Source organism: Sinocyclocheilus rhinocerous, unplaced genomic scaffold, assembly GCF_001515625.1.
Source record: "Sinocyclocheilus rhinocerous isolate Xijiao unplaced genomic scaffold, SAMN03320098_v1.1 scaffold43, whole genome shotgun sequence".
NCBI classification, from domain to species: Eukaryota; Metazoa; Chordata; class Actinopteri; order Cypriniformes; family Cyprinidae; genus Sinocyclocheilus; species Sinocyclocheilus rhinocerous.
The window spans coordinates 452,721-474,897 of record NW_015628370.1 but is presented as its reverse complement, the minus strand read 5'-3'; the positions used below and the strand labels follow the sequence as shown (position 1 = coordinate 474,897).

At 36.6% G+C, this 22,177-nt stretch overlaps 2 protein-coding genes across 2 annotated transcripts in view; both read left to right on the top strand.

The window, feature by feature from the left end:
- LOC107737749 (peptide YY-A) overlaps nucleotides 1–22,177 on the top strand; it is a 50,815-nt gene that overhangs the window by 18,980 nt on the left and 9,658 nt on the right. The window lies entirely within an intron of this gene.
- Nucleotides 4,323–5,228, top strand: LOC107737748 (heat shock protein 30-like). The gene has a single exon (XM_016549349.1). It carries the CDS (start codon nucleotides 4,428–4,430, stop codon nucleotides 5,046–5,048), a length of 621 nt encoding a protein of 206 aa, XP_016404835.1. The 5' UTR covers nucleotides 4,323–4,427; the 3' UTR covers nucleotides 5,049–5,228.

The window sequence follows — 22,177 nt, the reverse complement described above, 5'->3', positions numbered from 1 at the left end:
AAAAAAAGCCCCCCCCCCCCCCGCCATCACAAAAAGTTTGAGTACAGATAAAGAATAAATTAGAGGCAGCTGTTTCTGCTCTGATACCTGGTTCACACAACATACTGTTGAACTTCAAAGTTAAATGAAAAACTGCGAAGGTCTTGGAGAAAAGAGCTGACTGTCTTATCTCATGAGCTGAGAGTGAGGTTTGCGTGACAAGGCTGGCCACGAGAGGAAGTGAAATGTGTGAGAATGGCAGTCACCGCAGTCTCATCTCAGAACACTCACCACCGGCTCATGCCTGTCCTCACTCTCAAACCTACTGCTCCTGCCTTCACCCCTCTCACTTCCTGGCTCGTTTAAAGATTGTATGTTGTCGCTTACAACTTCAAAACACTGTGTACAAAAAAGATACCGTTGCTGAAATAAGCAGGTTCTTCAAAGAATCAGCCCCTCTTTCTACTGCATTTTTTGCATTTTACTAAAAGATCATTTACCTTTATTAAGCCGTTTTCCCTAATAGGGATGTTGTCTGATCTCAGCAATGTTGGCAAAACTCACACATTTTATCAAAATGGGGATGTATCAGAGTTCTGTTTTTTTTTTCTAACTCTAACCTTGTATAAATTAAAAATAAAAATAAAAATTTTAAATAAAAATAAAAAGGTTTTTTATTTTTTATTTTTATTTTATTATGCTCTGTCATTGTGTGGAAAAAAGTAGCTTAAACATTTTGCTGAATAACTCATTATGTGTTTTGTGTTTTTTGTGTATCCCTTACATGCCTGTATGAGCTGTTGATGTATTTTTTTTTTTGGTTTGTTTTTGGAATAAAGTGGAATACATTTCTTTAGATTATTAAAGAAAATTCTTTTAAGAGCTATTTACTAACAGGGTTTTTTTGGGGGGTTGGGGGGTTTAATACCTTTATTTTTAAAAGGTCATGTCCCAATCCAGTTCCCCTATAACCCCTACTTTTCTTTCTACACTCAACTTTCCTATAAAAAAATGTATTAAAATAAAATAACATTTAATTTAAATATTCAATTAAATTACATTAAAAAATGAAATAAAAAATAAAAACAAAAACAAATGTTATTTAGATACATTTTAAACCAATACTTATTGGCAAATTATATTTATTCAGTTTTGCTCAAAATCCACTGGCTCCTATGTTCACAATCATCCTGCATTCCCATCATACTGTGTTTTTTGACAGTGAGTTGATGCTAACCTGCTTTGTATGCTAGTACTAACAGTGCAGTGTGACATTATGACTTATGCGTTTGTAGAGCCAGCGTTACTGCTTCAGTCATATTTCATCTATTGCTGCAAATGACAAAAAAAATCTCCCCCACTTTTCCTCCGTCTCCCTCCCTTGTCTCTTTCTGCTCTTTTAGTATGGGTAAGCCCTTGCTCGTAGGCCTTGAAGGTTAAGCGCTAACTCCCTACAGTTCTCTGACCTTGCCTTACAATGAGCAGCATTAGTTCATTGCTCTGTCTCAGCACTATTACAGTGACTGTCAAGATTAAACACTTGCTGAATTGTTTCAATTCGGTAGCTATAATCTGAACGTGTTCAGGGGGGAAAAAGCTGATTCAAAAGCTAATATTCAAAGCTAATTGCAGTCTAATTCATACCCCCTTCTTCCCCACACTTACCGCCACTTCCGCTTCGTTCTCTCGCTCTCCTTTTCTCTCCCCCATCACTACGCTCCCTCCTTCTGCAAGCCGTCAGTTGGAAGGTCTCAGGGGAGAAGCTGCGGCCGGCTTTTTGGGGGAGCTGTCAGACTAATAGATTTCCTCTTTCGCTCTGATGTGAACAGAGCTGGGACATACTAAAAGCAAAGTTTTTACAGGGCCGGTGGATGGCCCATATGATTGGTTGTCTGATAGGTCTGAATGTTTTGAGCACTGATATTTACAGAATGCATTTTAATATGTGTGTGTGCATGTAATAGTTTACTTCTGTGTTGTCGTGTGTATTCAAAAAGTATAGCATGCAAAACTTTACGTGAAGAATTTATGATTCATTATATGTTTTCATTTTTATCTCGTATGGTTATATATCATCTATATGTCAGCAAGAGCATTTTTTAAATATAATTTTACAGTGATTTCTGGAGTGGATGCAAGAAATACAATCCTCAAACGCCCTCTAGAGGCAAAAGCTGCACAGCACTCAAAAGTAAGCAGGCTTGAAGCGAGGTAATGCTTTTATACTTGGCTAACAGCGCCACCTAATGTTTATTTTGCTACTTATCAAACATTTAAATGTCGGCGTTTTTATTATTATTATTATTATTATTTAAAGTCTTATATTTTCACAATAGATATTTAATATTCGCTGAGTTTACATAAAATAACAAAATAATAAGCACACATGTTTGTACTTTTAAAAAAGGATACTAGTGAACTTTAAAGATATCATTTTTGCACCTCAAAATCAGGCCATAATCACCATAAACATTGGAAGACCACCATGAATGATGTGCCGTGCCAATATTCAGATCAATGATCAACAAATTTGAAACTGAACTGAAAAAGAAAAAATAATAACCCATGACATTGAAATGTTAAGTTTGAAAATGAAATTTAATTGTAACTACAAATATATTATGAAAAAGATTATAAGAAAGAACACTGTGGTCACATTCAGTTTCCTGTTAATTATATCAGTAGTAAGTCATGGGGACACTGAGAAATTTTTTTTTTTTTAAATGTATATATAATAATATATATTTATACAGGTATATTAAATTGTTTTTGCTTTAATTGTTTTCGATTTAGTCATTTAAATTTCAGGGTTATATGGTATTTCTTTTAGCATGTAGTTTTGAATAAATGTGTCATAAGCCTGAACTGTGTCATTGGTAAATATATCTGTGTGTTAAATCTAGATGTGCGGTCATGGCTCAGCTGTTTGCTCTTCCTTCTGGGTGTTTAAGAAGCTTCTGTCCTGTGCTCAGCAGAATACTTTTTGGATTAGCTAACAGGGGAACTCCTCATTCATGGGGAATGTGAGGGGGACACTTGACTCATACATGGAAAATATAAACAAGGGCCATGCTGTAAACCTGTAAACCTAAGTTAGCAAAACTTAAAGAAATTCTAAGTTTATAAGCAGAAGTGGCATTTTTATTTTGTACTTATACATGTTAATTGCTCTTAACTTTGAACTATTTGCGTAAGCGTAACATTTAACTCTAACTTATTTTTTATAGTGAAACTTAACTAGCTACAACTAGCTAATTCAGTAAATGCTAACTTGCTAATTGGTAACACGATGCTTTGATTAGCATAGCATTTGCTGAATGAGTAATGCATTAGAGATCATTAGAGATCAAAAAACCCCAAAGAAACTCTTCTAAATTAGCATAGCAAGACATTAATTTCCTTTAAATTAAAAGAAACAAGTTCATTAAACTCAAAACAATGAAACAATTTATATTACTTAAAATGTGTCGGTTTTGGGAACTCAAAAGAAAAAGAAAGTTCTAAATACTCATAAAAGTTCATTTGTTTGAGCTAATTTGTTTAATTTAAGTTTGCCATGTGTCATATAATATTTGACATTTGGAGTATTAGACAACATTCACATGATTTATTTCACATGATTTATTTTTATGGGAACCAAAAATGCATGTCAGTTTTACTACATTCCTATTCAAATACCATTACAGATATTCAGAACAAAATAAAAATTATCATTAAAAAATTGTCTAACTAATTACAATATTTATTCATTTAAATATTAATTAATAGGCCTACAACTAAATGTTTTGATCTAAGCACCCAGCAAATAAGCTCATATTTTGTGTTTTTGAAAAAATAATGGGTTTTCATATTCTTCTTTATATTATTCTCTTATATAATCTATATTTTTTAAATTTTATGAAAAACATTATATATACATATATATCTATCTATCTATCTATCTATCTATATATATATATATATATATATGTATATGTATATGTATATATCCTGCTTTTAGGAACTGACATCATGACTGCAGTCAGCATAGTTCCTGCATACGCTAAGCAGCTTCTTTATGACGGTAAGGACAGAATAAACACTTGCACACACATAGGGTGTAAAGTTAGCGTGTGACTTCACTCTCTGTGCATGACAAAGGACTCAGTGGGCAATCCCAAATTGGACAGCAGGGCCAATGACGGCTGTGGGACAGTAAAAGTGACACCGACCCATAAATCAAATTACAACTATAACCTTATAATAGCCTTATGAGCATCTTGGATGTCCTGTTTACTTGTAGCTTCAAATTCTTATTCATGACCTCACTGATGTAAAAAGTGGTGGGAGGTTCTAGACACCTGTTGGAGAAATATATAAACTGAAGGGACCTGAAGCAAGCAGATCACACTTCTGAGAGCACAGATAAGCCCTCAAGACAACACCACCCAGACAAACAGACAAGAGAAATGTCTTCTGCCGAGAGCCTCTTCATGGATGACCCTTTCTTTGCAAACTCCCACTTTTTGTGGCCCAGATGCAGTATGGCTCTTTCCGGCTTCAAAGAGGATTTCCTCACCCGTAAAGCCCAAATAATGCAGAACCTGAGGAAAGAGATCAGAGACAGCTTGCTGAATGAACTCACTGATGAGTTCTTCCAGTGTCTAGATGGTCAGAGTTCCTTCTCCAGGCTCTTCAGCCTGATCAATACAGAGCAGAACAAACGGCGAGACGTTTCTCTTACTCTGGACACTCGAGGCTTCTCTCCAGAAGATGTCACCGTGACAGTATCTGGAAGGCGCCTGGAGGTGATGGCCGGCAAGCGGGCCCAGACAGACGCTTCTACATCATCTACCAGCACCGCTCACGTCGCAGAAGCCCAGCCACAAGGATTTGTTCAAGCTGTGCAGCTTCCTGACCACCTGGATCCAACCTCCTTGACCTGCTCACTTGGAGAAGATGGACTTCTGCATACTGAGTCACCAGAATCCAAAGATGAGTCCTCAGTCCGCTTCAGAACATCCCTGGATTTCCCCATCAACAAGGACAGCACAAACAAAATGGAGGATGGGGCTGAGAAACCAAACTAAAAAACGGACTTATGGCCTATTATTACATTGTACAATTGTTTTTCATGAATCATGGATGTGCTTCATGTGACTGAAAATTATTAGTTCTACAAAGGTTTTAATAAAGATATTATCTGGTATATGACTTCATGCACAAACTTCATGTCTTCTACACAGGGCAACTTTTTGAGCTCTGTTGCTGGGCAACTTTTGGCAATGTTGCCGTCAACAGGCAACCAGGTGAGACACAGGGGACACGACTGATCTAAAGTATCCAGATAGAAATTTGTTAACCATTCTCAATGGGAAAGTGCCCAAGCAACATTGCTCACAAAAAGTTGCCCCATGTATCATCAGCCTAAGGTTTTGAAATGGGATTTACAATCCCTAGGCATTATTATTATTGTCAATGTGGAGTGCTACTTTACCAATTTTCAGTTTTCTTATGGTATGCCTCAGCAACCAGCACGGATCACTTCGAAACCTGATGTGCAGATATGTTGCTAGAATAGTCTTCACTTTACAACTAATGTAAAGTGTTAGTATAATTTAATGAATGTGGTGATGGTTTGTGGTGTAATGTGGATCAGTAAATATGAGACTTTTCTCTCACAGTTATCACTGATTAAACTTGAGATAGGCTTAAAGTAAGAAAAAAATTAAATAAAGCAACATCGATAAAGGTGTGCAATTAAGATCCATCAGGACATGACATTTCTGGAAGCATTTCATCTAGCGAAATTGAAAGTTACTTAAATTATTTTTTACAAGCAATGTCCGTGAAACAGAATGTAAAGTATAAAGTACAAAATAAGTTCCAGAAAAGTACGATTAACCGTCCAACACAATTGATGGCGCTATAGACACATGATTGAAACTTATTAATTCAAACATTGTGTCAACTGGTATTAGTGATAAACCTACCGACTGTACACCAAATACACAAAATAATGTTCTTTTTAGCAACATCATATGACCCCTTTAAGATATCATTAGTCAGTGTTTTTTTTTCTAGGCCTACTTTGTGATGTTTCTTGCCTAACCGAAGTAAGTGATCACCTGTTGAATGTTCACTAGGTCAGTTCTTTTCTATAGGCTACATTATGGTTTTAAAAGCTAATTTACACAGAACGCGTTCCGTTTTAAAACGCGAGACGCAGCGATGAAGAATAGTAAAAAGCGCAGCCTTTATACAGAAGTAGCCGTACAGCAGAATTTAAAGTTACAGTTTTCAAAATGGAAAACTGTAACACAACAAATGATACACACGCGCACGATTCATATCCCGCCCCAACTCCTTCTGTTTGGTTCAACGAATCGCTGAAAAGCAGCGAGACGCGGCGCAACAATAAAAGAAACTGTCTAGCGCATGTTTAATTACAAAAGTGGGACGAAAAAACGCGTTTCGTGTACACACGCAATTAAATGAGAAAAAAAAGTCACCGGAAAAGCTGCACAGTGGAAATGCAAAATCGCGTTCTGTGTGAACGAATGCAGAGCTATCTGGATGGAGGTATGCAAGTATAGATTTTCTGGATTGCTTTAAAATGCACAAACCTTCCCTTGAGTAAATGTTTCAGTCTCATTAATGCTCTATTTGGAAGACAGGGCTAATAAGCCAGTCTGTTACAGGCCTTATCATTAATGTCTGATCATATATTAGAAGGTTATTATGGTGGCAGGTGGTTAAAAAGCAACTTAATCATCATTTGACCACCATAATGACCACCAGCCATAGTAACCTAATCATAACACATTACAATTATAGTCTGTAATTTATTTCTTCTCATTATACCTGACACAGGAATCTTTTCTTTGAAACGAAGAATGCAGGGCATCCAAGATGCAATAGAGCAAAAGTTCAAGAGATGAAAGGCTTCCGGATGAAACAGTCAGCTAACTATAAAAGGTATTCTTGAAATGGACAGCAGGGGAATTTGACACCAGAAAATCATGAGATGAATAGGCCAAATGCTGCCATTACATTCAGTTCCCAGGAGGAGCTAAATAAGAGCCTGTAAAGGTTTCTCTGACATTTTCAGCCTAAGGGAGATCATTTGTTGTGGCTTCAGCACAGGTACAAAACACAGCGGTTAATATTTGATGTGTGCAACCTCAGGCAACAAGATGGAGGAAGCGCACAAGGGAAACCACAAATGTCTCCTGACTAATTTAAATGTCAGCGGCATAGAGATTTTTGATCTGGTTCCCATTAACGAGAAATAATGTCTCGGGCTGAGAGAGAAAGAGAGTTACAAAATAAAGGCAGTTGCTCATGTCTTCTCTCAGCACCTGCCATTGCCTGACACTGATCACTGCTTTTACCAGAGTTTTGGCAAGAGGATAAAATAGCACAAAATTGTCTTGGAGTGGGCAAAAGTGATATTGAGGTTAAATGGAATTGGATTTCCCATCTTCACTAACAACTAGCATAGTATATCGTGCACTAAAAAATAAATACAAACTAATTGTGTCATGGTAGCTTGTCATGCTTAATAAGTTTGGTAAATCATCATTTAAAATACTAAATATTTTAATCTAATTTTAAGTATTTTTAAACATTTATATATTTTGATTTATTTGTCTAAATATACAAAATAAATGATTGAATATGAAATATTTCTTATTTTTATTATAATAAAAATAAAGTAAATACATGCAAATAAAGTAGATTTATTTAGAAAATATTTTTGCACATGACCACAAACATTTTTCACCAAATAACCTGTTTATGATGTTGCCACCTTATTATGTCAACAATATCACTGATATCATTGACAGGGGTGTCTACATCTACACTTAAATAAAACGTTTTAATGGGTGCCTTCAGCTGAGGCACATGTCTGTCCAATCCTCTTCACAAACTTTAATGGTCTTGTTTGGCCTCCAGCACAATAGATGACTCAAACAGTGACAAGTAATCCTTGTGGGCAATCACTTGTGTAAGGAGACCCACACCAGCGGGTAAATATTGATCCCGTTTCCACCCAGCACTAATGATAGTGCACTGTCTTGCCGAGCAGTTCAATGCCACTGGGAGAGGAGACCTGTTCCCTAGGCAGCCGGTGTCATCTGCACCAATGCACCGATAGAGCTACTCCCCTGTGCCTTGGCATCAATCTTTTTCAAGACATGCTTTCTTTCCCCCTTTCAGTCATTTCTTCTTGATGGTCTGAAGGTCTGACATTTCATCCCAGACTGTTTAACGTCTGTGAGCACTGGTACACCAGATGAAGAAACTGGGTTCCTGTGATCCATGGCTAATGCTTTGAAGGGAAAGATGAGTTGCTCAGTAAAGAAAAGATGCAGGTGATTTGGGATTTGAGTCTTTTGTTTATTGAAAGCAGGTTCAGGATTACCTGTGAACAAGCAGCCAGTTATAATGGAGTATATGACAACACAAGATTCACACAAGATACTACAACTTTAGCCAAATTAGCATGGAACATATTAAAAAGAGTTGTTTTTGATAATATGTGTTTGATAATATGTATATATAAATATATATTCAATATATCTTTTATGTTCTGCAGAAGAAACAAAGTTATACGGTTTTGGAATGACATGAGGGTGAGCTTTTTTCTTTTTTTTTTGTTAACTATCCTATTAAATTGGTGTACAATGGTGCACAATTTGAGGTAGATAGTGATTTGCTATCAGTCTCCAGTGGCAGTTAACAATTTTTGTGATGCGGTGAGTTAGGTTATACTACAGACCAGACCGGAGGCTCTGGCATTGAGGGTGTTTTTCTAGAGAATACGTTTTGGCACATCAGAATGACTGAAATGCTTCAGGCAGGTTAATTTGCCTCCATCATACTGTCATCTTTAGGACGCGTCTTTGCTCTTTTAGGATCACTGTCTTTTATGATTTCCCTAGTAGACTGAACCTTATACTGAATGTAGCATGGACTTGCCAAGCAATCTTGGCTGGCAGAAGTAATAGAAACAGATTAGTAGAAGTAGAAATATTTCTGAGTGCTGTTTCTCACCAGACTGGAATCTGTTGGACATCTGATGGAATTAATGGAAAAGATCCTGGATTTAACTGATTTTATAATAAATTTACAAAACAGGTTATAGATCAAGATCTTAAGTAAATAGACCTAAATAGACCTTAATTAAGGCAAACACAATGCTTAATTTTCCCACACATAATAACAAGGCTGTGAGAGAAAAATGTATAGTCTGTTTTATGGGCTATACTGTAATGTACAGTATTGTCCTATTGTGTCATTTTCATAACACACGTTTTAAGAGTTTTTTGTCACTAAGAAGTATTTTGAAAAGACAAATTTTCAATTTTGTATCCATTTAACAATTAATAGCAAAGTAAAATTGCAAATCCTGTTGAACAGACTGTATGTCTATACCTCACAGGCTTGTTTTCATTATAATCAAGTATGGCTTCTATCCTAAGGTCCAACCCAGGGCTGTCGCTGGGAATGTTGTCCTAATGTTGTGCACAATCCTATCCCCTTTATTCAGTGCTTGATCAAAATAACAGGTTGTGGTATTGTCACGATTACCAGCTGGAGTGCCCTAGACATCCACCAGTGGGCACTGCTCCCTACTCCAGTGCCATTCCGTCCTGGCCTCCATTTCCCACAATTCGTTGCCCGGTCTTTGCCCAGTTGTTTGCCTCCATGGTTCCCCTTGTTAGTTTCCATGGTGTTTAATTAGCTCCTCCCCTTGCTACCCTGTTTGTCTCTCGCTTTTTATACCCTGTGTATTCTCCTGTGTCTTTGCGAAGTCTTGTTAGTGTCAGCTGCATTTCTGAGTATTCCCCTTGTTTCCTGTGTCTCTGGGTTTTGAATCCATGCCTGCTCCCATGATATCCCTTGCCTGTTTCCCCTGCTTTGTTGCCTGTTTGGACTGTTTACCTGTGATTTGATCATTTGTCTGTTTTGGACATTGATTCTGGATTACCCTCTAGTCTAAAGACATGTTCAGTGGTGTGAGGGCGGGACAGTAACCTCTTCCCTTCAGCAACCTGTCAATCACATGAGATCGCAGCAGTTAGCAAATGACAATGATATAATTCCAGATGTACAAAGTCGTTTCACTTGGATGTCACAACAGAGAAGAAAAGACACGATCACGATTTCAGTTTTAAGCCAACCTAAAAGTAGCATACACAGTAGTGTGCTAAAAAACAAAAGAAAGGAAAGGAAAGGAAAGGAAATGTTTAATATGACAGATTTCAGCTTGAGTAATATAATGTGTAATGTGTATGTTAATGTAAAAGACTACACAATCAACACTGAAATTAACATTTTCATGAAATGCATGATAAAGCCAATATTTTGCTAAAAGGTGCCCAAAACCCCATAAAACCAGCTAACAGACTAGTCTGACAAGGTTGGGAGATCAATTAAGACCAGCAAACTAGCTTAAGCTAGTTTTATTTATTTATTTACTTTATTCATTTTTTTTTCAGCAGGGTAATGTTCATGTACATTGGACAGTTAGTTTATTATATCAGAGAGCAACAGAAAGCCTAAAAAAGATCTAACTCATTAAAGGATCAATGGTCAAGGCTTGTTATGATATCAGTGACTCTAAACATATTGGATGTTCAAACTGCCGGCTTGGACAACTAAGAGGATGAAGCTAAGAAAATGTGCTTTGTTCTTTCGATTTATCGTCGACTTAAACATCAAAAAATAATGGCAGCATCAGTAGCAGGTTAGTAAATTGTTCAGATCCCCCCTGGAGTGTTTCACATTTTGGGATGGGGAAAAAATAATTGGGGCAATCAGCTGTGGTAAAGAGTCGTGTAGGTTTGAATTAGATCATTTTGCACTTTCGCCTTTATGAGGGTCCGTGACAGTCTGAAGCAATAGGTGTCACGGGGCGACAGTATAAAATGTGGTCCATCGTGTCCAAACCCGAAAGGTCTCCACGGCGACAGATATGAACTAGTAATAAAGATATATTCCCCTGGCAATGGGTGCACTGATTTGATTTGTCCAGTGGTTCAGTGAAGCGTCTGCCCAGGTCTTGATTCTACCTGCCCCTCACGGCACATCTGTGATGATTATAATATCTCAACACAAGGACGCCCACTGCTCTGAGTGCTCGCATTACCCTGCTTGAGTGTGCTTCTGATGAATAGCAAACATTTGCTTCAACCCGGATGATATTCAGATGTCCAAAATGAAATGATATAAACATAAAGGAAGTGGTAAATTTTTCGTTTTTAATATTTGCTTCACATCTTCCACGTCTTATTTCAATATATTTTAAAATGTAATTTATTCCTGTGATGGCAAAGCTGAATTTGTGTCACATGACCTTCAGAAATCATTCTAATATGTTGATTTACTGCTCAAGAAACATTTCTTATTATTAATTTAAACTGGTTAATATTTTGTGAGGACTGTGATACTTTTTTACCCAGGATTCTTTAATGAATAGAAAGTTCAGAAGAACAGCGTTTATTTGACATAGAATCTTTTGATGAATGAATTCCAAAAAATTAACTAGATATTTGAAACCAACTAGAGAAAACCAGCATGTGCGTATGCAAGCACTTTTGACTCAAAAGTTTGATAACTAGCCCTGGTCTTCTGAGTATACTTTGCACTTGCCTTTTCAACATCATCAATAAAAAAATAAAAAAAAAAGGCATTAAAAATGCCATTGATCTACTCACTGGAGATCAACTCACCACAGTTTACCTAGTAAATGTTAACGTGAGTTTTGTCCATTATTTATCATATTTACTAGTTTACTTAATTGAAATTCCTGGGCAGTGTTGATAGCAATCAAGGACACCAGAAAACACTCCTCAACAAAAGACATCCGTGTACTCAGGAGCCCCTAATCAAACAACACCACCTAATCTAAGAAGAACAAGAGAAAAATAGATAATAGGATGTCTGCCCTTCTAGAGGTTAAGAGGGACAAAGACTATAACAGTCCTACTTCATCAGGCCTTAAAAAAAGGTAATGTTATTGCTTAAAGATTTTTTAAGATACTCACTCTGATTACTGCGTCCCAAATATAGCATCATCCTCTTTTTGGTTCTTTCTAGACATTAAACCCTGTAAAAGACTAAATTAATTCACAGAAAACATGTTGAAGACACGTAAAAAAAGCTTTCAAAGAAAAAGGAACTCCATCCCTTGAGGACCGTCCCTTGAGCAACTTTAATCTGGATGAGGGCTCCTGAGAACTACAACAACAACAGGTCCAAACAACACAAAACCACAGTAGTCCAGATTTATCTATGTTGCCTCACATTTTTGTCAGCATCTGTTCTAATAGAATAAAAACATTGAGAGGATAGAAAAAATTAACTCAACAATAATGGCGGATCACATGGAATTTGAGGCTGGTGGTAGATGATTCGTGACTAGATAACAACGGTTGACGTGCAACATCACACTTTCACTGAGTATGTCAAAAGCATGCAAAAGCATGGCCAGCTGTTACATCTGTTCTTTTAGGCTGAAGAAAATATTTTCCTCTAAGAACGTCTGTGTCTCTTTTAAAGCATTGTGTAGTAGATCAAAATAATATCATTGGACTGAATAATGTTTATTTTAGTTGGCTTACACAAAGTAATGTGTTTCGTCTAACTTAAGGCCTGGCCTTGTCATCTTGCCAAGATAAATAGCTGCAATTAAAATGTTGCTGCAGGCCTGTTTATGCCGGGGGCAGAATAGTTTTGGCTCAATAGAAGTTAAATGTAAGTTGTTGTTGCAGGTGTCATCATTTACTCCCTCCTTCAGGGAATGCTGGCACAATTGTATCAATATATCAAAAAAGAGCAAAAACTACTATTGATATTAGACTAGAGCAGTATTATTTTACTATTAAGCATCCACTCTGCCTCGTAAGAATATGTTAAAGAGAATTGTAATTTAAAGAACGATGGCATGTCCTGTGTAACTGACACCTACCATAATGTGTATTAAAATCATCTTTACTGAAGCATTTTAACACAGTTAACAGCTTGAGTAAACTATATGCAATCATTCTCTAAAGATGCCAAAGGGTGTTTTTATTATTACATGAATCCTCTTATGACATGTATTGAATAAGAAGAGCTAAATATATACTTTCATACTCGGTTGGCTTTGGTATGTTGGAGTCCTTTGTTGAACACAATATGAGAACTGTACACTGTAAAAATATTCTGTTATATTTACAGTAAAAGTAGTATATAAATCTGCTTTTTACCATAATAATACAGGTGGTACTACAGAAAGCCACATAATGAATCATCGTATGTGAGCTATCCATAAAACATTGCCAATACTTGTGTATAGACGTTTACAGGGTCATACACACAAACACAAACCACCAACGGGGTAACACACGACACTAAAATAATGCAATATATCTTAACTAAATAACATAATGTACACAAAACACCATTGTAAACATTACTAATAAAAAAAACAATTGAAACAAAATATAATAATATTACAGTGAAATTACATATAATGCAATGTTTGACCATTTAAAATGTTCACCGTATATTTCAGACGTGTGAGGGTATTTCAGCCTTACAAGGACCTTTCAGAAAAATCATCATTTAGTTCATTTAGTATTTATGTGTTCAATAAACACTTTTTTATTTTTTATTTAATGTATAAAAAAGAACTGCTGTCCAAAAAGATTGCTGTCATTTCTATCATGCCAAGTACTTTAGAGAAATTTTAATTTGAGGACATTTTTTGCAAATGAATTAAATAAGACTTACACAAGACGTCAGCAAACTGTCACTTGTTGTGTCATCAAGTCTTATACAACTAATCTTCAAAAGTGAAAAATACTATTAAAATCACATATTAAAAATGCACACCATCACATTAAACTTTACTTGACCAAGATGATCCTCTTGGTATTTATCAGATCAGATCAGTTGTTTTAACATAGATGAAACATAGAACCAATGCATCAAAAGTGCTCTTAATTTAGGAAATCTCCCATAAACCATCTCTGCACTTCAACACTTGAACAACATCTTACCTCGGTCTGCATCCACTGTTTTTAGTAGTCACAATCTGCTTGTCTGAAATGTCGAGGTCAATAGTTAGCGATTTATTGGCAGACCAAGCAGGAATCCTTTCAAAACGGCCTCTAATATGGAAACTGTCTAATTCCCTCTCACCTGAACAACAAACAAGGCAATAAAAATTGACAGTATCAAGAGAGTTTAATGTTTGGTCTGGCTGTGGCAAATGCCTCAATTCTGTATCTCTGTAATGGTGACGAAGCCCCTTACAAACAAGTCTCATAGGTCTCATCTTTTGTCCTTGATAAACACTGTTTGACTGTCAAAGACAAGCCTTGGATACTGTGTCCGTCTTCTACAGTACATCTGCTGTGACGCTCTAAATTCAGTCACAATAGGAAGATATTTCAAAGACACAAAGGGATTCATGTTACTTATTGTGTTAATAATTAGATTTTATAGAAGTCCAAAACACTTGAGCACTTACATTTGTGTAAAAATTAGTGTCTGTTTTTGTTTTTTTTATGTTGGGTATAGGACCAAGCCTTCATATCTTGGCAGCAGACTCAAGCCATATGTTTTCTTCCATGGACAGACACAGCAGCTGGGTGGTAGGCCTGCAAGCTCCTCATCCATCAAATCTAGAGTTAGTTTGAGTCTTCTCTTGTGTTTTGCCAGTTTATTGTGACAAGGACCTGGTTTCAGTGCAGTCTCTATAGACTCTACACAAAGACTTTTTGATTTCAAAGAATAATATTATTTTGTGATTATAACTGTAAATATTTTACGATATGATATCGGCCTACTTTTTGTTGTCATATGTCTTTTTACCAATTCATGTGACACAGGAATCTTTCTATTCCCACCAGGCATTATCCAAAGTAAAGAGTTTAAAAAAGTTAATGCTGTTTAATTTCTTGATGTACTTTTGTGAATAGGCTACTTGTGCTCAACAGATGTTTCTTAATTATGCGTGAAATTAAGACACTTGTATTTCATTTTAGCTCTCCCCCAGCTTTATAATCGGAGTTAATATTGATTTATATATTTTTTATCACATTTGTATCTTCAGAACACATGGCTTGACAAACATTTCCATATGCTCCTCATCAGACATAACAGATTGGAAAATTAAGACATGACCGATATTTGTTTTAATCTCATATGCGGGAAAGATCACTGTCAATCTTCTGTGTTAACCTTTTCCCTTTGCATGTATCAACTGCACTCTACAACAATGAACAATGAGTCCGATTTCCTCTATCACGATTTGCTGTTGATGTAAGATTTGCTACTGCTGTGATGCCAAGCAGAGATGCAGAAAAGATGATTACGTTATAAAAGCATTTGGATTAAGGTTATTTAATCAAACCTGCCTGTATGAAATGGGTTCAGCTTTTCTGCCCTTTTTTCTCGTCATCCTCTCATTATATTCCCAATAATTCCTGCTTCTGCAGTGACCTTACCCAATATTACCTCTTTAGGAACGATTTAACAGATGAGGGCTGCGTTTCCCCCAAAAAATTGTAGGCCTAAGTAAATCATAGAACCATTGCCACCAATGCCACGATGCTTTTGAGAAACGCAGCCGAGTTCTGCTTCACTGCTGATGCTTTGCAGATTTTGCTTCTGAGCGGTTGTTTCTTGTATACATTGTGCTTACTAGTGCGTCCACTGGGAGCTCCTTAAGCATCATTAGTTTCACATGCCATCAAAAAAATAAAAAAGGTCTCTCTTTAGAGCTCCACATGCCCTCATTTTGATCTGCTGTTGTGTTCAGACAGATAGTGTTTATAATAAACAGAGTTAAGTGAAGTGGTGAATTGGGAATAATTAGTTTTAGATAGTATTTTATTTTTAAGTTAATTTACGGATCCATTTTTCTTATTTTGTGTTATGTCTCTGTACTCTGTACAGGTTCCTGAACGAATGGCTCAAATGAATGGCTTTTTAAAAATGTACTTATTTGGGAATGAAATTAAATACATTTATTAGACAAGGATGCATTAAATTGACCAAAAGTGACAGTAACATTTTTTATAATGTTGCAAAATATTCAGCTTTCAAATAAAGGCTGTTCTTTTGAACTTTCTATTCATCAAAGAATCCTGAAAAAAATGTATGACAGATTCCACAAAAAATATGAAGCACCCTTGGTGAGCATAAGAGACTTCTTTCAAAAGCTTAAAAAAATTTGTACTGACACCAAACTTTGACCGTAGTGTATAGTTAATGTCAGGGTTCTGTCACTTCGGTCTAGTGTAATTCATGGTTTTGTGACAGAGCCCTGACACTCGCTTCCGTCGTGTCGTTGTTTTCATGTGACCGCGCGGCTTCGAGAGTGCTCGAGCCGTGCTCTCTCGTCTGCATGTCCTGTTTCATGTTGGAGCGTGATGTTCAGATCCCGGCACTCATGTCTTGTTGAGTTTCAATTTCGTGTCGGGGTCCAGACACTCGTGCTCCATGTTCTGTCTGTTGTGGGAGCGTGCGTTCTCGAGTTCGCTCGGCCGTGCGCTCTTCTGTCCACGTGTGTTGTGTATTGTGTAGCACGCGGTTTGCGTTCAGCCGCTTGCTTTTCTTGTTGTCTTGTGGCAACACGCAGCTTATGAGTTTTCTCATTAGCTGCGTGTTCGTGTCTTGTTTTGTTCAAGCACATGGCTTGTGATTGTTTTGCTGGCCATGTGCTTGTGTTTTGTTTTGTGTGAGCACATGGCTTTTGTCTTTGTTTCCTGTGTGCCATGTGCTCTCATGTCAATTGTCTTGACCCCACCCATCTTGTTACCTGATTATTGGTTAATTTGCCCCACATGTGTTCCCTCGTTACCCTCCTCATTTGCTCTCTATTTATTCTCCTTGTGTTTGCAGTCCTGTGCCAGTTCGTCTTCATATCACCCAAGATGTATCCTGATCCTGCCTTGTCTTGTCATGCCAGCCTGTTTTTCCCCCACGGGGTAGTTTTTGTTGTTGTTTTTGTTTTATTTTATTAATAAAAGCCCATTACTCTGTGCTATTGAGTCCTCGCTTCATCCCCGACCCTGACAGTTAAGGCCAATTATAAAACTTAATTTACAGCTATAAAAACTTTTTTCCTCTTATTTTGGCAATGAAACAGCATTTTTTGTTTCCAATATTTGTTGCGTAAAAGTGCTAGAAGAATCGGTAAGGAATGAAAAATAAATAATAATAATAAAAAATAACCGGAATCAGAACCAGAACTCTTCACGATCCCTAGCCTCATCCATCACATTTATTATTAACAGGTTTCACTAAGGTTGACCACAAAGTGTTTTATTTTAAACAATGTGCATTGTTTCATAATTGGAAGTAACTTTTTGTCAAATGTCTTTAAAGTATGGTTTGTTTCGTTCTTTCTTTTTAATAAATGTCACTTGGTTTGATATATTTATTTCATAATGCAAAGATATAAAATTCTTTCATATCTGTGGCTAAAGTGTACAAATAATTTTATGGGTCCCTGTATAACTCCAGTGTGTCACAGTGTTTTTTTTTGTTTTTTTTATGCTGTGTTTTTCAGTTTTTTTCCCTGAAGCTATATTTAGATATTCTGGAACTCATTGACACACATAAAATCTCAGTAGTGTCGTAGTGGCCAGTGAGTGAAGTGCTGAACTTGAGTTCATGGTTCAGTGCACTGTTTGCAGGGATGCTTCTTTGAGGCTAGGGGAGGCTTAGGAACTCATGAGTGTGCTATTGAACAGGTCACAGGTGTTAAGGTTGCATGAGGGCTTCAGTTGGAGCTGTCAGTTTCGATCAAGTTCTCTAATCGAGATATAATGCTACAACCGCCGCACCAGAGGGCTGAGATAAAAACTGTAGTTACCTCAGTTGTGGTCACCTCAACAGAGAGTTCAGATGCTATTGTTGTCCTTACATCCTTCAGTTCACTGAGCTGCATTAGCTTCATAGACCCGATACACTGCAGTTATGTTGATTCCTATGACTCTTTGGTCAGTGTTGCTAGCGTTTTTCAAGTGGCTGCAAGAGCTCCAATACCAATACAATACCTTTGCGGCACAATTTCCAACCTAACACAAAAAAGCAAGTCTAAGGAAAACTGTGCCACAAATCAAAACACATCATATGGACATTACCTGCTTTGTATCTACAGAGTCAGTTCCATATTATCATATAGTTTGAGTCACTTGGGCTGCAGGTGAATGATGACGAATCGCTGTTCATATGGGGTCAGTCAGTGTTATTGAGGTCTCAGTTCCTCTTCATAACTTGTTCTGCCATCGGCGCTTGGAGTGACTGTTCACTCATCCTGCCATTGCTTAGATTTCACTGGTGGTCTGCTGCCAGATAATTGTTCTCATAGAAATGCACTTATACCAGTTGCCTTTGCAGTAAAGCACAAGCATTTAACAGCAAAAACTCATTGTCGTTGCACTTTTTTTTTTTTTTAATAGGCTATTGTTTTGGATATAAATGGATATAAATGATCTTTGCCCACAGAACAGAGTCATTTACAAGCTGCACATGCACGTAGTGAAGGCATTTGCGAGTTTTGTTTCCTGTAATGGTTTTGTAGGTCAATATCCACCTCATCTATTGCTCTTTTTATTATTATTTTTCTGACTTACAAAATTTCCTGTTACTATTGCAGTTTAAGAAACCACTGCAAATGATTCAACGTGTGAGTAAACTGTCTGAATGAATCAGTCTGAATCAATTTCAGACCTTTTTGTAAACTCGTTTGACCCATTAAAATCAAAAGAGTGATTCATATTCAAACAGCTGATAAAAAACACACGACTTCATTGCTGAAATATTATCAGAGAAAATGAGTCTCAGGTCGGCATACGTCAATCCCATTGACACATAAGGATTTATCAGAAATATTTTACTAATGATGTCACTTCTCCCTCCACTTCCTGCCACATGACAAATTTTATCAGAAGATTTCTTGCAAGGAATGAGAATAAGAGACTTCACAGATTCAAACTGGCTCCTATTATGACTAATATGAGTCAAAGAGCTGAACGAGGACTAGAACAGAAAGTAATGCAGGAAAAACAAACACTTCCATTTCCTGTAAAAGTGATACAGTTCACAAGCTATTTGAAGACACCAAAGACCTCGGTATTTGCATTCTTGTCTTAACCTCTTTTTGTACCGCCATTTCGACGGATTAGATTAGAATTGATTATTCTTTTCTTCAAACCAGATGTTTATGCAGTGTTCACCTGAGATCTTTGCAGGAAAGCCACAGTTGCCAAGACAGAAGGCTGCGTGACTGACAGTGTGCGTCTGCAGGGTGTGTTATGACGCAGAACCTGCTTACCCCCTACACATGTTCTCCTACTCCCTCAACCGCAGGTGTGACGGCTCGATCCAGCACAGAAAAGTAGCTTTTTCCAAGTTCTTCTCCTTTTCCCCTTCAAAAAGGGACTCAACTGCTGCATATGAATCTTTTATTGTTTTGTAACATAAAATGTTACATCCATTTTCACTGTGTTTAGCTGCTTGATTTTGAAAGATTCTGTATCATGATAATACAGGTGCATCTCAATAAATTAGAATGTCGCTGAAGGCCACTGTCAAAGAAACCTGGGCTTCCATACCACCTTAGTAGTGCCACAAACTGATCACCTCCATGTCACGCCGAATTGAGGCAGTAATTAAAGCAGAAGGAGACCCTACCAAGTTATTGAGTACATGTACAGTAAATGAACATACTTTCCAGAAGGCCAACAATTCACTAAAAATGTTTTTATGAAGTATTCTATTTTATGTTCTTATGAAGTATTCTAATTTGTTGAGATATTGAATTGGTGGGTTTTTGTTAAATGTGAGCCAAAATCATCACAATTAAAAGAACCAAAGACTTAAACTATTTCAGTCTGTGTGCATTGAATTTATTTAATACACGAGTTTCACAATTTGAGTTGAATTACTGAAATAAATGAACTTTTCCATGACATTCTAATTTATTGAGATGCACCTGTAAGCAAGTAGTACCGATTTTATTTGTCAATTCTTGTGAATCAGAATCAACGTTAAGCAATATTTATGGCCGATTTAAATCTTTTACTGTGAAAATATGCTGTTGGGAAATAAAAGAACATATTTACCCATCATATACTTTCATAGCGATGCTTTCGTAGTTTTGAAAAAGGGCATTTTTAAGAGTGTAACCTGTCTGAGAGGGTTCTTACCCGCAGTTTTTAGGTGTTTGAATCCTGCCGACAATTCCTCAACAAATCAAAAGGACATTTGGGATTTGTGTAGATGGCAAGTAGGCAGTTTGTCATAGTTTTTGTTGTGCTAATAAAAGGCTAGTCGATTATGTGACAAACCTGAGATGCGGACAGTGAAATAAACAGTTCCAACAGGCACAGACTGAGTCACCGCAGCCCATTCTGTAACACTTTTGTCAGTTTAACATACAATGATATTTGTATGTGGCATTCAGTCAGAGCGCTGATTACTTTTAGATAATAAACTGATGAGTCTCTTTGTCAGGGAGGGAAATCACGCTTTCACGTTGTAATGATCTGTGTTAATGGCCAGGAAGTTGTATAAGCCACAGCTTGATGCTAAAGCCAGATGATACAGTAATACATGGGATGCATAGTTTTTTTTTTTTTTTTGTATTTGGCAAATGAGCGTGCTTAAGAAAGGATTTATTTAACAATATATGGTCATATCTGTCATCTGTGAGTCATGTGCTATTGTCGAAACGTGCAAAACTATAGTGAGGTATATTACTAATGCTGTTATATTTCCTTCACCCTCCTTTAATGCTGTTATAATATTTCCAGTGTCATTCAATGGAAAATACATCATACATCAAGTGCAGAGTGATTTTTCTTTTAGACGGATGAGCCGTGGGTTTATCTAAGTCTGTCTCTCAGCCAGTTAGCTTTAACCTTATATTACCATGTCAAAGGAATTTATGACGTGGTTGTGTGTGTATCTTTCCAAATAGACTTTTCCAAGAATTTTCCAAAATGTTATTCAGTTCTTTTCAAAGCCACTCACATTGTAAAAAGTGGAGCTCTTAACTGTAAGAAATGCAAATGTACAGTAGATGTATAACCTAACATGTATGACATGCTTAATGTTCTGTAAATAATGACTTAATTAAATAAATTAATTGAGATGGTACCAAATGAAGCACAGTTTTATGGTAGAAGAGCTGCCAAAAGAAGCTTTTCTACTTTATGAGAGTGTCATCAACCACAACCAGGGGGAACACTGGTTTACTAGAATGTTTACAGGATTTTAATTAATTAATTTAGCTTGTGATTTTTTTCATTCATGCATCTTTTGTAGCCACTTGTAAAAAGTGTTTAGAAAAATCTAGTTCTGGAAACACAAAAGGTTGAATAATGAAGTGAATAAATTGTATTGCCCTATCAACCTATCAAACCATCTTTAAATGTTAATAAAACATTAGGATGGATAAAATACATGTGAATGCTATTAAATACAATTTGTACCTGGATGTTTCAGTCAGATTGTTTGATATTGCAGGTTTGGCAGTATCTTTTGATTAACGACTACAAGGTTTAAATGTTGAAGGATGACATTTTTCTTCTCACAAGGCAAGAAATAGGTTAGCAATTTGATTGTCACTTGCACTTGCAAATGTAATAATGTCACTTACATTCATTAAAATCCTGGGTGACATTTTTAAATGTTAGACTGTTAAGATACTAATTCTGAATTTTTAAAGGTAATGCAGGGACATATGACAATACTTGTTAATTATATCTCTGATATCTTTATAGTTATTTATTGTATAAGTTTCTTTTTTCTTAGGAGTAGGCTGTAAGTCATAAAAAGCATAAATGTATTTATTTTACTTTTTGCTACATTTCAATTATAGAGGAAAACAGTGAACATAATGGGGAAGATGATCAGAAAATGTCATAAGCTAGACTCGAATTGTACCATCCACATGAGCACCGCAGCTCAATGTGTCGAAGCACTTGCTTTGACTAATAGTGCAAATTTTATCATAAAATATCATTATTGAGGACCTATCTGCAACAAATCCATTCAAAATCTGCATTAAAAAAAGCTAAGACTATACCGAAACCACCACATATTTTCATCTAAAAAAGAACTTCCTCATGACACACAACCTTTGCTATTCAGCAAAGACTCAGGCTTTTGTGTGGGTGACTCCTCTTGAGTCAGTGTGAGTTTG

Coding starts and splice junctions, on each gene's coding strand:
- LOC107737748 (XM_016549349.1), top strand. CDS start 4,428: ATGTCTTCTGCCGAGAGCCTCTTCATGGATGACCCTTTCTTTGCAAAC.